This window comes from Accipiter gentilis, chromosome 22, assembly GCF_929443795.1.
Source record: "Accipiter gentilis chromosome 22, bAccGen1.1, whole genome shotgun sequence".
NCBI lineage: Eukaryota > Metazoa > Chordata > Aves > Accipitriformes > Accipitridae > Astur > Astur gentilis.
This window is the reverse complement of record NC_064901.1, coordinates 21,099,557-21,122,101: the sequence shown is the minus strand read 5'-3', so window position 1 is coordinate 21,122,101 and position 22,545 is coordinate 21,099,557. Positions and strand designations below refer to the sequence as shown.

General features: G+C 42.0%; 1 protein-coding gene across 7 annotated transcripts in view; it reads left to right on the top strand.

Moving 5' to 3' along the window:
* Positions 1-22,545, top strand: part of AMBRA1 (autophagy and beclin 1 regulator 1) — a 135,036-nt gene that overhangs the window by 83,498 nt on the left and 28,993 nt on the right. For all 7 annotated transcript variants that reach the window (XM_049825698.1, XM_049825693.1, XM_049825691.1 and 4 more), the window contains 2 exons: positions 7,380-7,568; positions 8,023-8,177. In XM_049825698.1, coding sequence (XP_049681655.1) covers positions 7,380-7,568; positions 8,023-8,177 — 344 coding nt within the window. The remainder of the gene's footprint in view (positions 1-7,379; positions 7,569-8,022; positions 8,178-22,545) is intronic.

Here is a 22,545-nt window from a genome sequence, read left to right as displayed (position 1 = left end):
ACATGTATTCTATGGTATAAGCTAGCTCTTGCACTGGAAGAGACTTCCTTATGCAGGCACAAGCAGATTTGATGCTTGTGGTCAGCTGATTAAGGAATGACTTTTTGAGGGCTAAAACTAACTTGACTAGAAAGGCTATTTTTAACCCAGAGTGGTATCCTGATATTTCTGAAGCTGTGCAGCAAGCTATGTTTGTGGCAGCCTGGGACAAAGATAGGGGGTAGATATTCATTAATGTTTCTTTGTACGGTGATTTTTAGCTTAGGCTGTATCTATGCATATGTGAAATTCATTGTTTGACTTCTCAGCAAAACAAGATTGGGTTCTGCTTTAAGGGACTGACTTTTTTAGGGACAACAGGGATTCTGTTTTCAGAAACACTTCTGCTTTCACAGGTAGCCATTGAAATGAATTCAGAAAAAGTTTCTCCCAGTCCCAGCCCTTTCTGTTCTGCAATTCTGGAAGTTACATATCTGGCAATAGAGGTCTCTGTGGAGTTCTGTTGCTTAAAGGACCCACAAAAGGAGCACATGTACTGATACCATAGCAGCAGAGATGTGAGGAATTGAAATCATAGAATCACAGAATGGTTTGGGTTGGAAGGGAGCTTTAAAGGTCATCTAGTCCACCCCTGCTGCCATGGGCAGGGACATCTTTCAATAGATCAGGTTGCTCAAAGCTCCATCCAGTTCCACTTTGAACACTTCCAATGATGGGGCATCCACAGCTTCTCTGGGCAACCTGTATGGGGCCATTTACCTCCCAGTCCCTGGGAAGTCAGAGGAGCTAGGGAAAAGCCACCAGTAGCCCATCACATTACAAAAAGCTTTCTTACTGTGTCATTCCTACAAAGAATGTATCTGGTGTTTCTGTTTCATCTCCTTCCTTCACATTGTATAGAATGTTGTGGTGTGATGTGTATAGCCTGGTGCGAAATAAAAGCCCTGCTTCTAGATGGTAGCTCTCGACATTGTAAAGGGAAAAGATGCTTTGTATTTTGTCCTTGAGAAACATTCTTTCTCTTGGGAAGGAGCACGCAGTGTCATGTTGAAAGTAGAATACTGTGCTGAACTTGTGTGCCAGTGCTTTGATGTGTCTTGTTAAATGCCAAACTTTGTAGTACTAGTGTAAAGTTGTAGGCTGAGGATCAGTGTTCAAGGCGAAGTTTTGCCATGCAGTGGCAATACTTTCTATTGCCCAGCCAGACTCTGGAAGAGAATAAAAATGAATGCAGAGGGGGAAGCATCTTGCCTGCTGACTTAAATTCTTTGGGACTTCTTTGCAAGCTTGTAAAGTATTTGAAGAGTGCTACAGCTGCTAATAGCTTCCCCCCCCCTGCACTGGCTGCTGAGAAGGCTGCTGATTTAAAAAAAAAAAACAAAAAAAAAAACATAAGATGTTTGTTTATAATTTATGGAATCCCATAGAAAATAAGAACCATCTGCTCCTCAAGACATCAATATTTCAATCTTCTCCCTCTTCCCTACCAGGACAATTCCATTCTGAAATAGCTTCCAGTTAGCTGGAAATTGGGCTACAGTTTCTGTTATTGTTGTACCCTTCTTGCAGGCAGGGTTCCTGCTACAAGCGCATCCCCAGCCCTTCTGACTCCCCACTTCGTGCTTCATAAAACTTGGCTTGTCCATCTTGATTTATTATCATTTGGAAATGTTCGGTTTTACTCTGCTTCTTCCTTTTTACATGTTGAGCCCAACTCCAACATTTCTAGATTGTTAGCCATGTCTCCCTCTGCTAAGGTCTAGTAGGGATGCATGAAGGTGTAGCAGCTGTGCTCATCCTAAAACAGGTATTTGCCAAGCTTGCCTAGGCACAGAACAAAGGCAAGCTGCAAGTTTGCCAAGGTGCACAAATTTGTAGAGATATTGCGAAGCTAAATGCATAACAGTGGAGTGGTGGGTTGGAGGCGTTTTTTCTGACTCTTCATGATCTTGGAAATAAACTGTTTTCCCAGTAAAGCATGTGACCTCAATAGCTCCTTTTTTTCCCATCGTTTTCTGTAAATCAGAGGTGGTCATGTGAGAGAGCCCTCTTACACAGAGGGGGCTATTGCACTTTCTGGGACTGACTTGAGCCACAAGTGGTTTGGGAGTTCAGGCAGATGAAATGATGCAGCCGAAGTTTGGGACTGCCTGCCAGCTCCACACTCCTTCAGAGAAATGACTCTGTGGCCAACCTTTGTCTCTGAGCCGCTCTTCTTCCTGTTACAATTAAACAAAGAAAAGATAGTTTGGAAGTAGGATGTTGTCCACTGAATCGGACACATCTGAGCAAGCGACAGCAGCATGATGAGTGCCATCCTGTGATCTCAGCGCCTGGGCCCCAGCACCCTTTGGAGCCCTGGACTCAGGTCTTGGCTCCGCGGCAGCAACCTCGCTAATGCTCGATCCAGCAAGCGCACGAAAGAGGACTCTGGCAGTCCTGGGGAAATGGCTTTGCAGGGACTTGTGGGATTTTAGTCTCTGCCCTGTCTTTCTCTATTAATTGCAAAATGGAAAAAGATGGCTTCAGATTTCCTCTTTCCTATTGCCAGTTTTGCTTTTAATAACTCTGAAATAAACATGACCTGGTCTTAAACTGTAATTGTCAGTCATATCAGCATTGGGATAGGGAATTTATTTGGCAGCAGAGACAATGCTATCTCTGGCATTTATTTAATATTCTTATAGTAAGTGTTGCATATCCTTAAAATTTCCTGCAGCTAACGGGTAAGTATTGAATCAGCAAACAGTGTAGAATATAGACTTTCCACAGGTAAAATATTTGAAGGTTTTATCTCTTGTTTATATCTCTTGAATGTAGTTTCTCTCATGCTACTTGCTGCTCATTATTTCATTTTCTAGCCATTGTGGCTGAACTGGTCTAATTCTTCCACAGTTAGTCATGCATCAGGACTTTGTCCTGTTCTAACACTGGCTGGGACTTGAGGAAAGTGATTTGATCAATACTGTGATTCACAGTGGGATGCAGAAGAACTTAAAAGAAGGAAAGGGGAAAAAAACCCCCATGCCAAACAATGTATAAATAAGAGCAGCTGTTAAGAAAGTGTCATCCTTAAGGGTGGCTAGGAGCGGATGGTGTGCTCAGCACTGTTTTCCTTTGGCAAACAGAGCTGTTGCTGCCAGCATTCCAGGCCTTCCCCAGCTTCAAGCGTAATTATGCTGTAGGTGTAAGCACTCCAAGTTGGCACAACAGCTCGATTAATTTGTTCTCTGATGTTTCTTTTGATCTGTTCTGTTAGCTCAGTGGCTGCATTAACAACAAAAGAAAACACAAGATGAAAGGGCAGCCTTGTAAATGGTTTTCCAAAAATAGCAATTTTTTCCCCTAAAATCTCTGTATTGGCTTCATTTTCATAGATCAGGCCCTCAGGCTCAAAGAAATCAAACAGCCTGTGGCTTTGTCAAATGCATGGGTATCTTCATCCTCCCCATGTCTTGGGAATCTCTTACATGCTGTTCCTTAAAATGAAACCTTGCCGAGATCTCCACCTCTCACATTTAGACTTTTTCTGCTGGCACAGTAGGCTCCCATGGTTCTAGGTGTAAGTGCTACCCGAGTCCCTCATCCTTTGTAAGTGAGGGAAGAGCAAAAAACCATAATGCCAGTGTGAATCATACATTGAAGGACTGAAATAAAGGGCGCGCTTTCTTGTTCAGCGCAACTTGCATCTGTGATGTTTTATGTTCCAGGCATACATCAAGAGGGAAAGATAGTTCTCTTCTGGCAGAGGAGTTCACAATCTGTTTTGCTAAGAGGCATTCACCATATGCAACAAACTTTAAAAAGAACAAGACACACAGTCATGTTGGCCATCATTGTGGACTGCTCACCAAAAACCTCTGTGCTGTGCTGAAGAAGGGGGGCGGGGGGAGGAAAAATGATGTAGATAGAAAATGACTGAACATGTGCTATGTGATAAACAAGTATGCAATCTCGCTACTTCCGATATTGAGCATCAAATGGCGGTAGTTAACATTGTAGAGAAACCATGGCTACCTCATGGAAACTGCGTCCTGAGCCCAGAGTTGCAGGACGAAAACTTAGATATCTAGCAGAATAGGAATGAGAGAGAACAGTTCTTAAGCCCCAAAGAAAGAGACTGGACTGTATTTTCTCTTCTAATGATTTTCATAGTTGTACGTCTGGCAAGTGTTCTTCCTGTGTAATGTGTAGTTTTGCTCTGTTGATGGCCTTCTTGCTTGGCTCTTTTTTAAGTAGTTATCTCAGCTTTGGCTGGGAGAGTCCCAATATTCACCTCTCCAATAAGTTCCCATTCCTTTTTTTTTTCTTTTTTTCTTTCCCTCAAGTTTTTTAGATCACTGCTGATTAGAGTACACTACAAAGGAATTGGTGAGAAAGGACCCCCTTAGCCACTGAGTCTACCTCCCTGCTGTCTTAGGCAAGCACATCCTACAGTTCCTCTTACTCTGTCTTAAAATTGGTTAAATTCTTTGCCCCTTTCACTTCTGGCTATTCTGGTAGAAATCTTCTAATTTCCAAACTTAATGGCTGCTTTTACCCACTTACTCACCTGTCAGCATTATTTGTGAAGAGAACCGATGTTTTTCTGGCATGCACTTTCTGGTATTTTTTTGTAAATACAATCCCATTTCCTTGCAATTCCCCCCCCCCCAAACATAAAATACATACTTTGTTTCCCCCAGTCGTCTTCCTAGCTCTTTGCTGGACTTGTTACCATTTAGGGTTTAATCTTTATTGAACGTGGCTGACCAAAACTGTGCCCAGTATCCTGCATGTGGTCTCAGCACAAGGTTGTGTATCGGCATTGATATTTCTATGCTGCCTGGTGCAGTTTAGGATTGCCATCTCTTTCACTGTTATGCTGGGTGGATGGCTCAGTCTTTGCTATGATCACCAAAGTTGATTCTCTCTTGTTTCCAACTGAGAAGCTCCTAGGAAAGCAGAAATTTATAAATGTTAACACACTCTAGAATTCTTTCGTTTCACTTCTGTTACGTCTCTGTGTACTTCAGTTCACTGTGTGGTCTGATCGTGCTCTGTTAATGAAATTACCCAACTTTGTCAACAGAATTCATCAACCAGCTCCACTCTGTGCCTAGCCCATTGATAAACCTAATAAGTAAGACTGGTTTTGAAATGAGTCACTGAAGAACTCTGCAGGAATCCTCCCAATTTGATGGGGATTACAATAGTGCAACCTGTTGTAATGTATCCTTTAACTAGTTCACAGCATATATTACAGTACTTGTGTTGATGCCCATTTTTCTTGTGATGACATAATGAGTACTTGAATGAAGCCTAGATCTAAAAAAAAAAGGGGGCAAATTTTAACTCTACCTTTTATAAAATTAGGTAGTATAGTCTTTAATCTGTTGTCTTTCTGTTCAACTAGCTTCAGACTAAGCACTCAGGAATTTCGTCATCTTTCGGACCGTCTGTTCTTTGGAGGGCCATGTGTATTTTAGATTCTGTTATTACAGGACTGACAGTGACTACCATTATTTACCTTTTTCTGTTCAGCACCTTTCTGTTTATACTAGGCTGAAAATTACTGTTTTTAGCAGCTTTGAGACTGAAAAAAATGGTTGAATAAATTTAGAGTACAGGTGTAGGTGGTTTGGTACAGAATGTAATTACATAGTCCACTTTTTATTCTCGTTTTTCTTTTTCATCAGAATTTCTTAAATGGAACAGTAGAAGTTGATACTGAACCATGTAGGAAAGCAGTGCCCAGGAAAAACGTCTTTGAGACCAGAAGAACTAAAGAGGAGGTTCAGCAAGTGCTTTAAATCAGCAATGGTGGAAGAAGGAGCAGTCCTGTCTGCTTCCTTGTCATGATTTTTTTTTTCCTGCTGCTGCAAGTGTCTATGTGGTCCTGTGGTGTACCTAGTTGGGAAACTGTTGTGGCTAAAAAGTGACCTAGACAACAGTCAGTAATTTCTCAGCTATATCAGTACGCCAGTGTAGCTTGCTTTCCGCAGAAGTGTTGGAAACAAAGGGCAGAGGTTGTTTCTTCTGGCAGCAGTGTCAGTTTGTTAAAGCATTGGGTTACAGCTTTAATTTGATTTGGAAGTTCAGACTTCCAAGAATGCATAAAGCATTCTTGGCACTGTTCTTTTCTTAAACTAATAAGAAATCTAGCCCAAGAAGTACCTTCATAAACTTATCTGCAATTTTAGCTGAACAAATCAAAGCCGCTTCTAGGCTGGACATGGTCTGATGACTTAGAAGAGAATTTCTGGACTGTAGAAGTTGACATAGTGCTCCACATGATGCTATAGCTTCAAGCATGTGAGATGGGGTATTTAGTCTTCTAGCATGCAAAGTTTCTATATTGCAAAGGTGGGCTTTATTTCTATTTTTCTATATTTCTATCCCCTTCAGTTTGAAAATTCTAGAATCTGAGATTTCCCCATCCCCAAAATAGTGGATGCAGTTTCAGCTCCAAACCTCCTGGAAGAATTGCAGAACTGAAGCGCATCTAGGTTAGGCTGAGGGAATGAACGTAACTCCAGCCTTGTCTTATCAAGCCACCATTGAACTGCTGGTGATGACGATGCTAAAAGGCCTTGGAACCTCATTGTACTGGGAACGGCACAAGTGCATAGTAACATTCAGTAGCCCAAAGAGTTTGTAGCCTGCATATGCAAGGCGTGGAGGGGAAAACATTTGTATGAGGTCAGCCAGCAACTCGCCAGCAGAGATTAAAGTAAAACTTGTGTTTTGTGAATCACTCTTCACTATTCTGTCTGCTGAACAGTTACTTCACTGAATACATGAGTGTCTCAAATACTGGAGTAATTAAATGGAGGACCGGCTGGAGAAGTCTCTGCCCTTTCTCACTTGCTTTATCCAAGATTGGTGTAAAAATCAGCTGTCAGAAATGAATGTCTATATCTTCAGGGAAGAGTTTTTCTCTCATCTCCTGTTTATTGGAGATAAGGGGAGCTGGAAGTAGGGGCTTCACAAGAGAAAGGGAAGTGAATTAAGGTGTACTGTTTTCTAATGATACCACTGCTGGAGTTTGTCAGAGAGTCACGATTTGAGACTTGTTTGAGCTGTGCTGTCCTTTGCAAAGGATGGTGTTATGCTCAACAAAGCAGGGGTTTGATAAAGTGCAATTGCCACTATTTCTTGGCTGAAGGCTCCAGGAGGTGAGTAGATCTCATTTCCTGGGCTCATTGCACTGTCTTATCTCTGTTTTGGAGGAAGTTTTACATTAATCAGGGTATTAACATTTCATAAACTTTTGGAGGAAGCTAAATGTCTTGAGTGCCTTTTGAGTGTACTGTCCAGTCTCCAACATTAGGTTTAAATCTTACTTTATTCTCTCTTGAACCCGAGTACTTTAATTGTTGTTCCTTTCTTCTTTGCAGCCTCTGTGAACGTGCTTGTTCAAAACTGCAAGATTTACAATGATGCTAGCTGCGATATCTCTGCCGATGGGCAGCTGCTGGCAGCCTTCATTCCCAGTAGTCAAAGAGGCTTCCCTGATGAAGGAATACTGGCTGTGTATTCTCTGGCACCCCACAACTTGGGCGAGATGCTTTACACAAAGCGATTTGGTAAGCATGCAGCAAGAAGTCAGGGTGGGTGGGGGTGTGAGGATTTACCTCAGAACTCAGCCTTCAGTGAGAAACGCAATAGTCTGAACATCAGTGATTGTAGTAACAGGAAATAATTTATTGGCCTTCTAACCAGCTACAAACAGAGTACTTCTGGGGAGAAACTTGTCGTATGGTCTGGACATGTAAGGTGCTGGTACGGGGGAGCTGCTAAGGGATAGTTTTTTATTCCTTAAAGAACTTCATTGTCTTAGTGGGAGGACACTTGCAGCAAGGAAATGTCTCGCAAAATTTGTGCTTGTGCAGGTCTGCTTATTCTTCTCTACCCCTTATAAAAATGAGCTTAGTATGCCATACGTTATGGGAATGCTGGAAGGGAATGAAGAAGCTGTGAGGATGAAGCATGAGGAGGGATGTCCACCTGTGAGAGAAATAACCCCTCTTTTCTTCATAGGCCCTAATGCCATTTCTGTGAGCCTGTCTCCAATGGGCAGATACGTAATGGTGGGACTGGCTTCCCGACGTATCCTGTTGCACCCCTCCACAGAACACATGGTTGCTCAAGTCTTCAGACTGCAACAGCCCCACGGTGGAGAAACCTCTATGAGGGTGAGTCTATGTGTATCCTGTTTCTGTGTGTTTTCATAAGTGATTTTGTGTCGCTTTGGCTCTAGCCTAGTAGTTAGTTGCTGGGTTATGATAGCAAAGAGGTAACCTGCTCCTGGCCCACTGAATAATAAACATGTAAAAGAATTTATTACAGAGGTATGCAAATATGGCAGGAGAACATAAATGTAATGGAATCGTGAAACTTTACACTGGTTTCAAATATGACGACAAACATATACATTCCTAAGTCTAGATAACATTCAGAGTACCTAGTATGTCTTTTGTACTACTTTGAGTAATATGCATCTTGTTTGTGGTACTACAGTTGGCTTTGCTGAGGGATTTTTTCAGCCGAGGCTTCAGGATCATTTCCTAGCGCTCCTAAGAGCGGCTAACCTCTAGGAGAGCAGCCACCAGCAGTTTCAGGAAGGGTAGGGGCCAAGTTTCATATCATACTTTCAGACCGAAGATGTGGCTTATCATACTTTTGCCAAACAGGCTTTTGTTGGCTATTTATTCGTGAGCTTTCTATGTATATGTAGGCATATTTGGGCACTGGAATTATCTTTCTGTACTTCTGCTTCGTGGTGGAGCTGAACCATGACCCACTCTGACTTGTTCAGTACCTGAGGGAAAACTTTTCATCTTTTTGCAAACTGGCAAATAGAGTTAAGAGAACATTTATGTCTTGCTTTGTTCATCAGCACAGCACAACAGCTGTTCAGCAATAGTTTAGGATGGCAAAAGCTATGTCCAGTTGATAATGCACAAGGAGAGTTGAGGAGGCAGAATTAGGTAATTTCTAAAGGTGATATTTTGGCTGGATTCAAGTTTAAGGCCAAGTATTCAGGTGACTTGTTGCAGGAAGTGAAAAATAGCTATTCAAACTTTTCACTTTGGGGATAACTTGATCATAGTGGAATTTATTACATGAGCAGCTTTTTTTCCCCCTCTCTCTCTTTTTAAAACTTTCTCTTTTAGTCTAAATGGCTCCTCTTATTATTACTTTTGGCAGAGCTTTCCCAGTGTACAGGGGTTGCATTGAGCCATTTGTCTGGTGGCCTTGCACTGGGGGAGAGACTTGTCTCTGGGATAAATTGCTTGATTCACCTTGTAGTTGCTCTCCAGACTGCTCATGATTCAGAGAGGGTCATCTCAGCTGTGTCATTACATGAGCTGTTTTATCAGCTGATACAAAACTCTTGTTTATCGTCATCATCTGCTCCACATTATAAGGCAAGGGAAGATCAATGATAGGGATATTCTTTGGTGTACCAGTCAGCACTTTTACAGGCCTGGTTCTGAGCTACCATTCTGGTACAAGCCTCTTAAGGTAAGAGACAGAAATTAAAATGTATTTATGAAAAAAGCAGAATTTGGTTAGCAGGTACAGTTGGTGAAGGCTGTGTGGATATAAGATCACTAATTACATGAATTCGGTATCCTGTTAAATCCCTTTAAAAGTGTAGTTTACCCTGGTACTGTTTCTTTTTTCAGTTATTTTAAGATCCTAGTGAAGTACATAGATTTTACTGCCAGATTCGGGAGTATCCCTTCCCACAGTCTTTTTACCATATCATAATAAATTAAGATAGAGACGTCCTATTAGCTAAAATCATGTCTCTTCCTCTCATCTGTCCTTTACTCTCAACTCCAGTTGCTATGGCTTCTAGCCCTTCCTTTTGGAGACATATTTTTGTAGACAGCTAAATCAGTAAGCTTCTGTCCAAATCTTCCATTTATATTTCTTCATGTCCATTTCAAACATATCTTCTTTCTCTATGTTGTGTTATACTCTTCAAATGCTTGTACCCTTGCTCTTAGTCACCATTTAGTGAAGTATTGCTTTGTATTCCCTTAATCTTTTCTTGTAATTCAATATTCCAGCTTTTGGTTTTCTCTCTTCTGAATTCTCTCCAAAATACCCTTCTCCCCCCCCCACCCCCCCCCCCCCCCCATTCTGGAATATGTTTAAATGTACGTAATGTGATAAGCATAGTCTTACCAGAAATCCACAGAGGGTATTTTTTTCTGCTTTTTTTGGACTACAGGGCTTTATTTAGGCAGTCAAAAACTGGGGTTCTTTTCTTTTTTTGCTGTTATGGTGCATTGAAAATTGTGTACAATTTTTCCCACTCTTGCTTTTCAGACTTGCTCCACATCACTGCACTCCTGTCTTTCTCATCTGCTGTAGCTCTGGATTATTTTTCTCCAGATGGATTGCATGTATTCTAAAGGTTGCTTTTTTCATCTTTCTTGCACATGTATTTTTAGCCTCCAAAAACCTTTCCCCCACGTTTTTAAATCTATCCAGTCTAGCAGGATTTGCTAACTAATTTGCTGTTTTCCCCTTTCCCACATGATGTTTAAAGATGTTAAAAATGTCTCATTTCTGACTGCCTTGGACTTTTAGCTTTCTATGTATGTGACAGGGTCACAACTAGACCAGTTTGAATTAATTTGGTTAAAGAGGCTTCCTGTGGGATGATGTTGCGTATTTTCAACATTCTTGTCTGTTGTTGGTCATCTTTGTGCAGTCTGTAGGACCAAGCTTGGAAAACAATAAACTGTTAATCTTGTAAATGCTATTTCTTCACCTAGCTGTAAAAATTAGATCACCTACAGATATTTCTTCTGTCATGAGTTTTGCAATAAAACTGCTCCATGAGTTTGTAGTACTTTTCAAGGCATGCAAAATGAAAATAGAGCTTTCAGTAGGAAACTTTGTAATATTCTTAGCACACTGTCTTTACAATGACTAACATATTCATATTCAGTTGAGTAAAAAACCTGTTTGCAGCTTGGCCAGCATGCAGTATAAAAAGGTTTAAGAAGCTTGGTGAAACTGTATTTTTCAATCTCTAATTTAATGCGCGCGTTACAGAGAATCAGAAAGCATTTTTGTTGCCTCTGTGGCAACAGCTTGTAATACATAGCAATTGTTACTCAACTTCTTAACTAAAAATAAGTCATAGCCATGTTCTGAAGCAATGCTTTGTGGATGTTTTAATTTTACATTACTCACAAAACTCCCAAGAGAGAAATTAAAGAGAAATGCTACATCAGATTCTATGAAAATTCTTGTAAGTTGTCTTACAATTGTTCTTTCCTTCCCTGACGCCTTTCTATTTGCAATCAATGAAATGGGAGACTAGGGCTTGGCAATGTGGCCTATAAGTCACTGCAAAAGCGTGGCAACCTGCTGAGGAGTGAAATGCAGTGATTATTTCTGCTTCCAGTTAACTCCTCCTCCACATCCTTGACTAGCAGTCAGTGGAATACATGTTTCTATTCCTCAGAGAGTTTCTTCCATCTTGCTGTTGAAATAGAGGCTTTGAAGATGCAATTAATTAGTTTTGTTATGTGAAACTCCAATACATTTAATTGCACCTAAAAATTCACTGGCTGCTGGTGTAATTTTCAGAGTTGGAGAGAAATGTTCTGTCTGACAACTACAGCACTTTTGCACTGTACTAAGGAGCATTTTGCTTATACAAGTGTGCATTGTCTATATACATCTTGCTTCTAATATTTCAGAGAGATCAGGTAGAATTCTACAGGTCAGGGCTGATGTGATTCGACAGTTATGAATTCTGTTCAGAAATGGAGTAAAAGTAGTGAATTATCATCCAATATGGTAGTCATGAGCTAAAGGTTCATGCTCTTTCTGTTCACTCCCTGCAGATTGATCTGCTTAGCATTTCAGATGGAAACCTGGCTTTGCTAAAGAACAAGTTTCATTTTCAGACTGAGGCTTAAAAAGCTCTCTAGTAGTGTTGACTTTTAATAAGAGTGGTATGCATAAGCTGCATTTTTTTGTTGTTGTGTTTGTGGCTTTTTTTTTTTTTTTTTTTTTTTTTTTTTTTTGCAAACCTAGCTAACATCTCTGAAATTTTTCTGTAGCTGGAGAGTACAGGTGAGGTGTTGCTTTTAGCAGATCTCTAGCTTGGAGTGGTACAGGTAGCAATGATACTGGGAATTGTCTGGAAATATTTGAGTTTCAGAGATGGGAAGTTTGGAGAAAGGACTCCAAATATGGACTAAGAATAGGTTTTGCAGCCTATTTTGAAAGCACAGGTGGAGCTGGTGTCCAAATAAAGAGGATCTGTTTTCAAGCTGCTTGGGTCTAGGGTGATTTCTGAATTCCACATGATTCTAAGAGTATACAGAGGTTAAAGAACTTAGAAGAACGTGAAATTAGAAACTTGGTCAGAGCTGAAGTTCATTAGAAACATAGAAGAGTAAGGATCATATTGCCCTAGATCTGTTAGCAGTGGATATTAGTGAGAAAGGCGGCCAGAAGGTAGTTTTATTTCTGGCATTCGCAAATCTGATGCCCTTGCAATGTTTAATGTTTTTCATTTTACCCAGAGGAAGCTAACTCTGAAATATCAGAATAACATGATTACTGTAATCCAAATTAAAATAAAACTTGGAAAGGAGCTTTTAAGCTGAGGATACAAAAAGTGAGGTAGTTGATTAGAAAAATATGATTGACATGAAGCTGAAGAGCAAATCATGCAATTTGTGGGGATAAGGTGACTTAACCAAGCCCCATCTCAAATACAGCATTGTGCTTTGAATCTGGAAGGAAATTCAGGCTGTGGAGATCCGGAATTAGCTCGTGACAAGACTACCGGTATTTGGGAAACATCCTGATGAAGTAGTCAGTCAGTAGCCTGGATGGAACAAAATACATGTACGCTTCCATTGTAAACAAATGGAGAATTCCTAATCCTGCAGGAAGAAGGGCCTGAAGCAGAAAGGCACACGGAGTTTTAGCACGGAGCCAAACTTTTTTCAGTTTATTAACTCTTAACGAGGACGATGCACAGACTGTGTGAGAAGATGCACAATTTTACTGAGTGCTGTTGTCTTCTGAGCTTCGTGCAAGTGTCAGTAGAGTGTATCCAGCGTGGTTTGCAAAGGTCACTGCCAGACCTCGTTGACTCACTGGATGAGCTGTGAATGCTCCTGCAGCCATAAGCAAAGGGCCTTTAAGCCTGAATGCAAATGGCCGTGCACATTTGCTTCACTGGGGCACAATTTACAGTTTTGTCAGAACTCTTGATAATGTGAAAAGAAAATTGATTAGGAAAAATATGTGGAGATGGCTTATTGTAACGCGTTACCTGCAGTGGTTCTGTTCCTATGAACTAACATACTTCTGAAAACAAGCACAGTTTGCAAGAGAGAGAGTACCAACCTCTTGCTATGTTATTGACAAAGCATGCTTATTGGTGTGGTCCCTTGAGTCTCCTTTCAAGAGAGATTTTGGCATCTTCAAGGCAACAGGGGGAGCTTCTGACAGCTCTGTACAGTAGAACTGCAAATAATACATCCAATTACTGCCCAAAGAAGTTTCTCACTGCTGGCAGAAGTTGAACCAGGTAGATGTTTCTTAGACTACCAAAAGTCCAAGCGGAGTCACAGACGGCAGGTACTTGTTGATACTAGGAAGAGGGCATGGGGACAGAACCCTTTTCTGACCGATAAGGGAAATCCCTCCTTTTAATACAAAGTGGAGCATAATAGTCTGGTTGAGGCCAAATAGTTTTATATGCTCTGTGTATCGGCAGATTCTGGCAGGTATCTTTAGAAAAGCAGAGCATATCCAAAACCCATGTTGGTAAGCATGGCTTGTGTAGGGTGCTGTAAGAAAGAGCTGTATTCAACATCATTGGAAAATGCAATGCCACCTTAGTGTTGCAGTTGGCACGAAGATTTGTATAATGCACACATTTGAGGATAGATGCAGGAATGGTATGTTGTAGGAGTTAGTTAAATTGCTATCTTGACCAATTCACCCGTGTCTGCATGAAGGCTGCTAAGACAGAACTTACAAGAAACTGTAAAAACTTAAAACTCGTTAGGATCCCTTCATAAATATTGTGTTAATATCTCATGCGATGGTTAAACATGGGAGCAGTGTCAGTTTTAGCAAACTGGTGTGAAGGAAAGGCAAATGACATCTCTTCAGGATGTTTTTACTTCATGGGATGTGAAGCTGAGAGCCAAGACCTTTTGTTTAATATGGGGTCCAGTATTAGGAGAGCTGAGCTCTGGCAGTTCAGGTAAGGCCTTGAGCCCATTTGCCCCACAGTAGCTACTGTTAGCTCTGGTGCAGTTGGGTCCGTAGTAACTAGACAGAAGAAATAACGGCAGATTGAGATTATTTATGTGCAGTCATCTTGCCAAGTCAGGTAGGGGGAAGGGAGCCAAGGTGAATTATTACCAGATTTGCACTAAACTGGCCACGGGCTGAGAAGAGGTTTGCAATTTCATGAAGACTTTTTTTTCAGTACTTCTTCCTACCGTCTTTCTTGAATTAAATTTAAGCCAACTCTTTCCTCTAGTATTTATTCCTTCCAGACGTGTAGGCAGCTGGATGACAGCCTCTTTTCACCTAGATGAGGATGCATGTGGCTCTGTCATCAACATATTGTTGACATTTGATCTTGTATGCTGTTCTATTGAAGGCTCAGCAGACGGAGAGCAGGGTGGAATGGCAGCTATGTGCAAATCCTTTGCTCTTGTCATTAGATCTTTAACATATTGTAGATTTTGCTGTTACAGTCTTAGCATGACATTTAATGGGGAATTCACAGGTACTGTTTTTGATTTGCAGTCTGAGTTAAGGGCAAAAATGAAGAAGCTTGTCATTCCTTTTGCCATAGAAGTGACGATATTTTTATTAGATTTGTTCCAGCATTGAGAACTGTTGGTGATTTTTGCAAGAGATAGCAATAGCTGGGGGCACAGTCCTGTTTGCACAGTTCAGTTCACTTGTGCATCTGCACTGAATATATACATATCTGTCTTCTGTCACGCTAACACCCCCTTTGGCATTCCTGTTTCTCTCCTTTCATCTGTTCCAACCACACGCATACACAATTGAAAGGACAATTGTTTAGTTTAGCAATTTCTTGCTTACTCAGCCCTAGGTTTCAGATCCAGGCTTGGACCAGTCCCCTAAAGGGCTTTTTGGAGGTATTACCCTGGTTTTGCAGCCTTTGGGAGATGGGTAGCAAATTAATGAGCCACTTCACTGCAAGTGTGTTACTTTCCTGGGAGAGAGCTTTTTTACCTGAGATGATCCATTTCTTCCTAAGACCTAGTTCTAGTTAATGTTTTTAAGTTTCCCACTAGTTATCTTAAAGCTCTTTCTCAAGTAGTAGTTGCATAGCAGGCTTGTGAGATAAAGTACCAGCCGATAATGCCAAGAGCTAGCCTAAAGAAAGAAAGGGTGTGCTATAATGAGACTTCTCCTGATTTGAAAGATCAGCAATAAATTATGGGATCAAGTATGGTCAGGAAGAACCAACAATGTTTTACCTTTGCAGAAAGTTTCTCAGTCCATCCAACAGAAACTTCTGGTGCTGACCTGTTTTAGGAATTGGATCAAGTATCCTCAGTTAAGGTTTCAGTTGTTGCTGAAAATTAAGGGTTAGTTCTCATTTAATTCACTGTGGCTCAGAAAGCAAAGCTAGGATTTTCTACACTAACAACAGGTGCAGAAAAAGGCAGAAAGAGGTTTGTTGTAACGGTAAAGACTGAAGAAGAATTTCATATATGATCCTATTATGTCTGGGGAAGATAAATGGAGTTGAAAGAAATTTTGTTTGTGCTGAGCATTGATAAGATCCATTTGAGGATAAGACTGACAAATCCAAAAAGATAAGTGCATTATTTTTTGCTTCTTCCATTTTAACAGAGAAGATCTAATGGAAAGACGTTTATGTTGTTGGCAGGAATCAGCTGTGGGGGAAGGGTTGAGAGCAGCATAGACCAACCTGCCTAATAAGAGGAGACTGGGAGCAAAAAAGTAAATTTTTTCCCATCTGATCATGGGAAATGCATACCTTTTTCTTTGCATCTGCATATAGATACAGAAAGGAGACTTCTTCCAAACAAAGGGGAGACTTGCCTTGTTTCAAAATGCTGATATACATTGTCTTGTGAATACATGTATTGAGCCTTTGGTCAGTTATCCCAAGGAGTGTTTGTTTTGCTTTGCATTTGTCTGCTTTAGACAAGCTAGACTTGAATTCTGCTGCAGAGGGCTCTGGGGTTTGTGGCAGTGCAAGGCATAAGCCTGAATTTCAGCAGCTTTTCTGAAATTCATTAATTAATAGAAGGCAGAGTAAAGAATGTAATCTAAACAAAAAAGGGATAGTGTTATTTATTAAGGAGATCAGGTTAGGATGTCTGTTTCTTATTATGTTTCTGGACCTTAAAAAGCCACAGACTTGTTTAAACTAATTGGCAGCATTATAGAAGTCAGTGATGCAGGTGGCTTCCTGGCAGCTGAGCAAAGGACATACAGTGCTTTCAGTAGAGTGGTAGATACTTTATAGCAATTTATCTGATACCCTGGTGGCAAAGGTGAACTATTTAACGCATTGACATTAAAAAAAAAAAAAAAAAAGGTAAGATTTTTCAGTAGCAACACACTATCGGTGGGTAAGGCAAAAAAAGATAAGGAATTGATTTAGGTGCTCTTCAGTCTCAGTGAGGTGCTTGCAATCAAAAAAGATGTAGTGAAACTTCTGAAACTTGAAGTTCTTATTCAAGGTCAGATTGTGGAGCAGCATATGAAGGGCAGATGGGGAAATGCAAAATGTGTGCAGTCCTAGTTGTACTGCTGCTGGTTTTGGTCTGCTTACGCCTTCATCCTGTCGCTGCACCTCATCTGCTGCTCTGGCAAATACAAGTGCAGTTTATAGTTTTCTGCATATGTTTTAACACTCTTTGAGTAGTTTCAAATTGTACATAGGCTTTGCTTGGAGGTGTGCTTTCAGTGAACTTAATTCTGTGTTGTGGATTGGCTGTGCTTTTAGGGCTGCATCTGTATTGCATAATTCATGTGGCTTAGTTTGCTGAAGTGCATTACAAAAGAGGTACCTGTGCTGGCCAGAGGCTCTGGTATAGCTGCAGTTACGTTGGCAAAGCTGTGTAGCCTCCACCATTACTTTGGTGGTATAACCCGTATCCATACGAAGAGCACTTGGTTTACCAGCATAAACTTTACATCTGTGCAGGTGTGAGGTACAAATGTTGGCTGCCAGTACAGCTATACCTATCCAGCAGAGATCAATGCTCCTTTCTGAAGCTCTTTTCTCTGCAATCCAGGTCGGAGTAGCTGTGAAACTGTGGATTTTACCAGTCCTCCCAGTAAGAGGTTTCTGTTGGGTTTAAGCACATTCAATGTTTCTCTTCCTGCGCGTTTTCATGGTCAGTCAGCCTCTGGTGACAGCGTCAATTCAGTTGAAAATTAATAATTACATTTTAGGCTGGTGCCTTATAAACCCACCTGATTTGCTCCAGCCTTTTCTCTCCCTTTACCTGTCAGGATGGAGCTTCACGGATGACAAGACTTCCCCATGTAAACAAGAGAACATCTGCACCCCCTCCCCACACAGTCTCTATCAAAGCTGATCTAACAGCCCAACTTACTGCATGGGCTAAGTAGAGGTAATGGCTTGAAATTTATTGGCATCTTGAAAGGCGATGCATCTAGTCGAGAGCAGAAATGTCTCTATTGAATTTAAAAAGATAAAAAGCAAGAGTTCCTGCTGAGTTTCCCTACCCGCTTGTGCCAACTTTCTCTTCTCCTCCAGCTTCAAAACATGTTTTTTCTTTCTTGAGTGCCAGAGAGGAGAAGAAAGGTCCCACTCTGCCAAACAAATAGTGCTCAGCACTCCCCTGCTTTTCATTGCTCTCCTTAGAGGTGGGAAGGCCTTGAGCAAAGAGACGGCTGTGCAGATGACACGGTGCCTCCGCTTTGGCCAGGCACAGTGCTGCTCGGATCAGGCGAGCGGTGCAGCACCGTTGCCAGCTGGCAGCAGTAGCACAGGCGTGGGGCAGCCTGCTGCTACTTCGATGACTGACAGGATCCTGGCGATTGCCCTGTCCAGCTTTTTAACATTGGCATACCCCAGAGATGGAGGGAAAAGGTGGAATTTGAAGAGCTTTATGAAATAGCAGCAGCTTCCCTGGGACAGAGCAGGAGGGGAAGAGGGAAGCACTAGGTCAATAACTAGGACTTTGCAGAGCAGAGGCTTTTAGCAAAAAGTTTTCTTACCCCTCCAGGGCAGGTACAAATTAACTGTGTAGCTCAGTGCTTACGTGTTGTGCCCTGGGCCCCCTTCTTCCCACTTAAGTACAGCAGCTTGACATCGAGGAAGAGATCATCAGGAAAGATTCCTTGAGGCTGTTGATTGTCATGCAGCCTCGCCTGGCTCTCTGCCCTAAGTAAATACCTAAGTTTAATACCTAAGCGGTGCCTGTGACAGGTGCTACAGTACTGATGTGCCGCACTGACAAGGTGGAGGGGGAGCAGCAGCAGTGGACCTCAGGTGGCCTTTGCACTCCACATGCAGCTTGTTTGCTGAATATTTTAAGGGCCTATTTTTTTTCTTTTCCCCACGCTTTATAGCCCTGCTTTCTCTGAGCCATCTTCTCCCCTGCTGAATTCAGCATTGAAGAAGTGGCTGTGAAGTGATGAAATGAGCTTTAGGGAGTTCAGTAGATGATCTACATGCCCACTCCTGTTCAGGGAGGATGGAAAAGGCGCACCAAAGAGATAAGTAGTCTCTTGTAGTGCAGTCTTTGAAAATAGAGAAGTGCAGACATAAATTACTCAACCAAATCTTTCCCCACACTTTGTGGTTACAGGGATGTAGAATGGAAGCAACCAGCTGTTTCTTTAGGGAGTATTGCTTTCCCTTTGTATGAGAGTTGTCTTTTGTGTAGAAGCTTAGCTAGCTAGACAGTCTTAGTATTTCTGCAGGAAGACTTCTTACCTTGCTGATGTCCTCTGAGGAGAGATGGAGTCCCTAAAATGATGGAAGACTTCTGGAATGTCCTGTGAAGTGTGGGGGGATCATCAGAGACAGGGTTTTCTACAAATATAAGCACAGGTCAAGCAACTGTTCTGTGTATTCCAGTCTAGGTCGTGTGGCCCTAAAGGGAAGGGGTAGGACCCCTTGAAATGACATTTATATGTTTATGTTGTTGCCAAGAAGAGAACAGCTTGCTATACTTACGTTGCCTGTTTGGGCTTAAGCTTCCTTAGGGATGTTCTGAAGCTCCCACTCCTCAGACTTCACAGTGTTCATAGTTAGAGAAACATACCATACAAAACTCTATTTCAGAACAGCATTGGGAAACAAATGCAACTGCCAACTTCATAAAATGCTGAATCACCACATCGAATGGTGTGGCTATGTATTACTGAATTAGTAGTGTAGTGATGCTAAGAGCGAGTTTGACGTCGGTTATGGTGAAGAGCCTGGAAGCTTGCTGTGACTGCTGGCAGTGATTATGGGCTGATAAAGTGTGATGCAGTACGATATCTCTCCTAAATGAAAATGCCATCCTATTAAAAATAAACTCTCTGGAGGCTGTGGTAGAGTGTGGTGGGGTGGGCACCTTAAAGATTAGTGGACTTTTGCAACAGTGGTTCTAAACGGATTCCTGAACCCTTGGCCATCAACGTGGCTGTTACACATGGCCTGCAACTAGTCTGTGGACCGGCCCTAATGAAAGGGAGCTGGTGAATTATCAACTTCATGCATTTGTATTGCTAGTTTTAAGAGTATTTGAGGATTGGCAGCAGTCTCTTGACCTAGAAGCTAGAGAATCGCGTTAGTGTAGGATTCCTGTAATAACTTGAATATTATTCCTAGAAGTTTAGAACTACAAAGCATTGACAATCCCACTGGCAAAGAGGTGTGGTCACTCAGGAGTATGTTTTCAGGCTGGCTGCTTTGGTTGAAATATCTCAGTAACTTTATAAGATTCAGCAATGGAAACAAAAAGACAAAAAAAAACAAATTCTGAAAGGAATTAGCTGTGATCTATGGAGAATAGTGCTTCCTGGCAGGCTTCTGACCTTCTTTGAAGAGAAGGACATGCCAATGTTGAAGGAACTTTCCCCCCCCCACACTCTGTGGATAGAGTAGGGGGTCTTGCTAATGGATGCAATTGCAACAGTCAGTCTGTATGACTGCATCAGATTGATTAGCTGGGTCCTGGTTACCGCTGCGAGTGGTGATTATGCCAGTACAGCTGCTTTCTCTTTTTATGTACTAATTACCACACACACGGATGTCATCACCCTTAACACTGCATGGAGTTGTCCCATTAGCGTGGGAGTGGGAAGCAGCAGGGGGGGGGAGCTCTTCGGTGTGACAAGCTGTTTAGAAGTGAATGGAGTGGAGTGGAGTGATGAAGCAACTACTTTTACGCAGAATTTTTAAGCCACCTTGTCTTTGAGATTCTGCCCTCAGCCAACATTCTTGCAGGTTGTCAGAACCAGACCCATGTCCTCGGCAGCACTTTCCATGGGGTGCTATTTACTGCAAAGCACCTGGATGCTCAGCTGTAGCCAGCAAGTCTCCCCTCTTGGCGTGGCCAGTCGTGGAGCCTGTGGGACAGCGGCTGTGCAAACTGACCTGCCAGCGGAGGAGAGCTTGCGACTAGCCCAGGAAGGCGGCTTCTCTGACTGTGATACCTTGCAAAGCCATTGTCAGTAGCAGAGAAACCGTTTCTTTCTGACTTGCCGAAGAAGGATACGATGAAAAACCCTTGCAGTTCTTTAGAGATTTGAAATGCTTATTTTATGAATTTATGCTCCCAGCTCTGGTGACCCCTCCCTTTCCCCTCCTTCCTCCTTCTCCTCCAAATCCAGTCTTCCCATCTCAGACTGCACCATAATCTCCATGGTAACAGGTGTTACCATCGTACATCAGATTTCCCCCCTTGCCCCCCCCACCACACACACACAGAGCAAGCAAGGCAGGGAGGGAAAGGGACAGACATGACAGAAATGGGTAAGAGCTAGATAAGCCCCTAAGGGCCTGTTCCTTCCATCCAAACACTGAGCTTCTCTGTATACACTAAATGCTGTGCTGAGTGATAGCCAGGGCGAAGAGTCAGCTTGTGTCACACAGAGAAATCCTTAAGGACGTTTTCTCCTCTGATGTGGCCTCCTCAGAGGGGAGGTTAAATGTGTTACTGACAAGGGGAAATAATGTAGCTATATTGTTTTGCTCTTACTTACTTTGTTTGCGTTACAGTGGTCAAGATGAAGGTTCTGGGTACTAGCTGTTGGAGGGCATACAGTTAAGTGGTCTCTGCCTCAGACTTCTCAAGTTAAATTGTCAAACAGACAAGATGTGGGGTGGGCAGTAAAGCTACAGAGAAAAACAGTCCCAGTTTCTTATGCTAGCTGATGCCTCCCACCCTAATGAATTCTAATTATTAGTTCAGGCCACCGCAGTAGTGGTTGATCTGCATTCCCATCTACCTTTATCCTGTTGTTCCAGCACACCCTCATTCCCTTCCCTGCTTCCTGGTCCAGCACCATTCCCTTTTCTGGGGAGTCTGGAAGAAAGGTTTTATGATGGATGGACAGTTGCCCACCAGAAAACATAATGAAAACTTATCTTTCACCTGGGACTTATCCCATTGAAAATCTAGATTTGAAGTCTGTGTTACCTGCAGTGATGACAGGATAAATCCTAGATAAATTTCTGCAGAAATTCTGCTAATGATTTCGACTTATAAATGCAGTCTTCAGCCATGACAGAATGTGCTCTGATGGCCCAGTACACTGAAGCAGCTTGTCCCTGTCTGTTCCTGGTAGCCAAACTGACTCATTACCTACCCCTCTTTCCACTTCCCATGCCTTTGTTTTTATGATCTACATGTGTCATTTTCTGGCTAAATGGAGTGTTGACAGTGTACCCAGTTCTCGTTGCTGGATGGCAGGGTGCAAAAAAGCGTTGTGCTGTACAAAAGACATTAGCTTCTTGGAGTAGAAGAAGAGTATCTGCATAGGTATAATCTGTTCCGCTTCATCGTTCTTGCTTTTCAAGCCTCATATGCTTCAGAAACCAAGCTAGTGCAGACCAGAAAGCAGAGCTTGCTATTGGTCCTTCATATGCACAGGGTTTTCATTCACATGCGTTAATGCAGCATATGGGAAGCACTGGCTTGCAGCCATGCTAACTACCCACTGTCTTAACAGCTCTTCAGCTTCTTACCTTACTGCAGGTAAAACGGATGGTGTTGGTAGGGGACCTGAACGGAGGGATTTCTTATTTGTGTACTCATGTTATTCTCATAACCTATGGATTTTGATTTTCCTTTGTGCACTGTTGGTGTGGGGGTTGATCAAACTCTGAAACATTTTCAGGAGGCTGTTTAAATGTTTAAAAAAAGGAAAGAATTGTATGTTATTTTTGCATAAAGTTTGGTTTGCTTAATAGAAACAATAAACTTTTGATGCTGAAAGCCCATGTACTTGCCAGTTTCCTGTTCCACCCTAATGAGTTAAGAGGAGAGGTGATGGCCAGAAGAG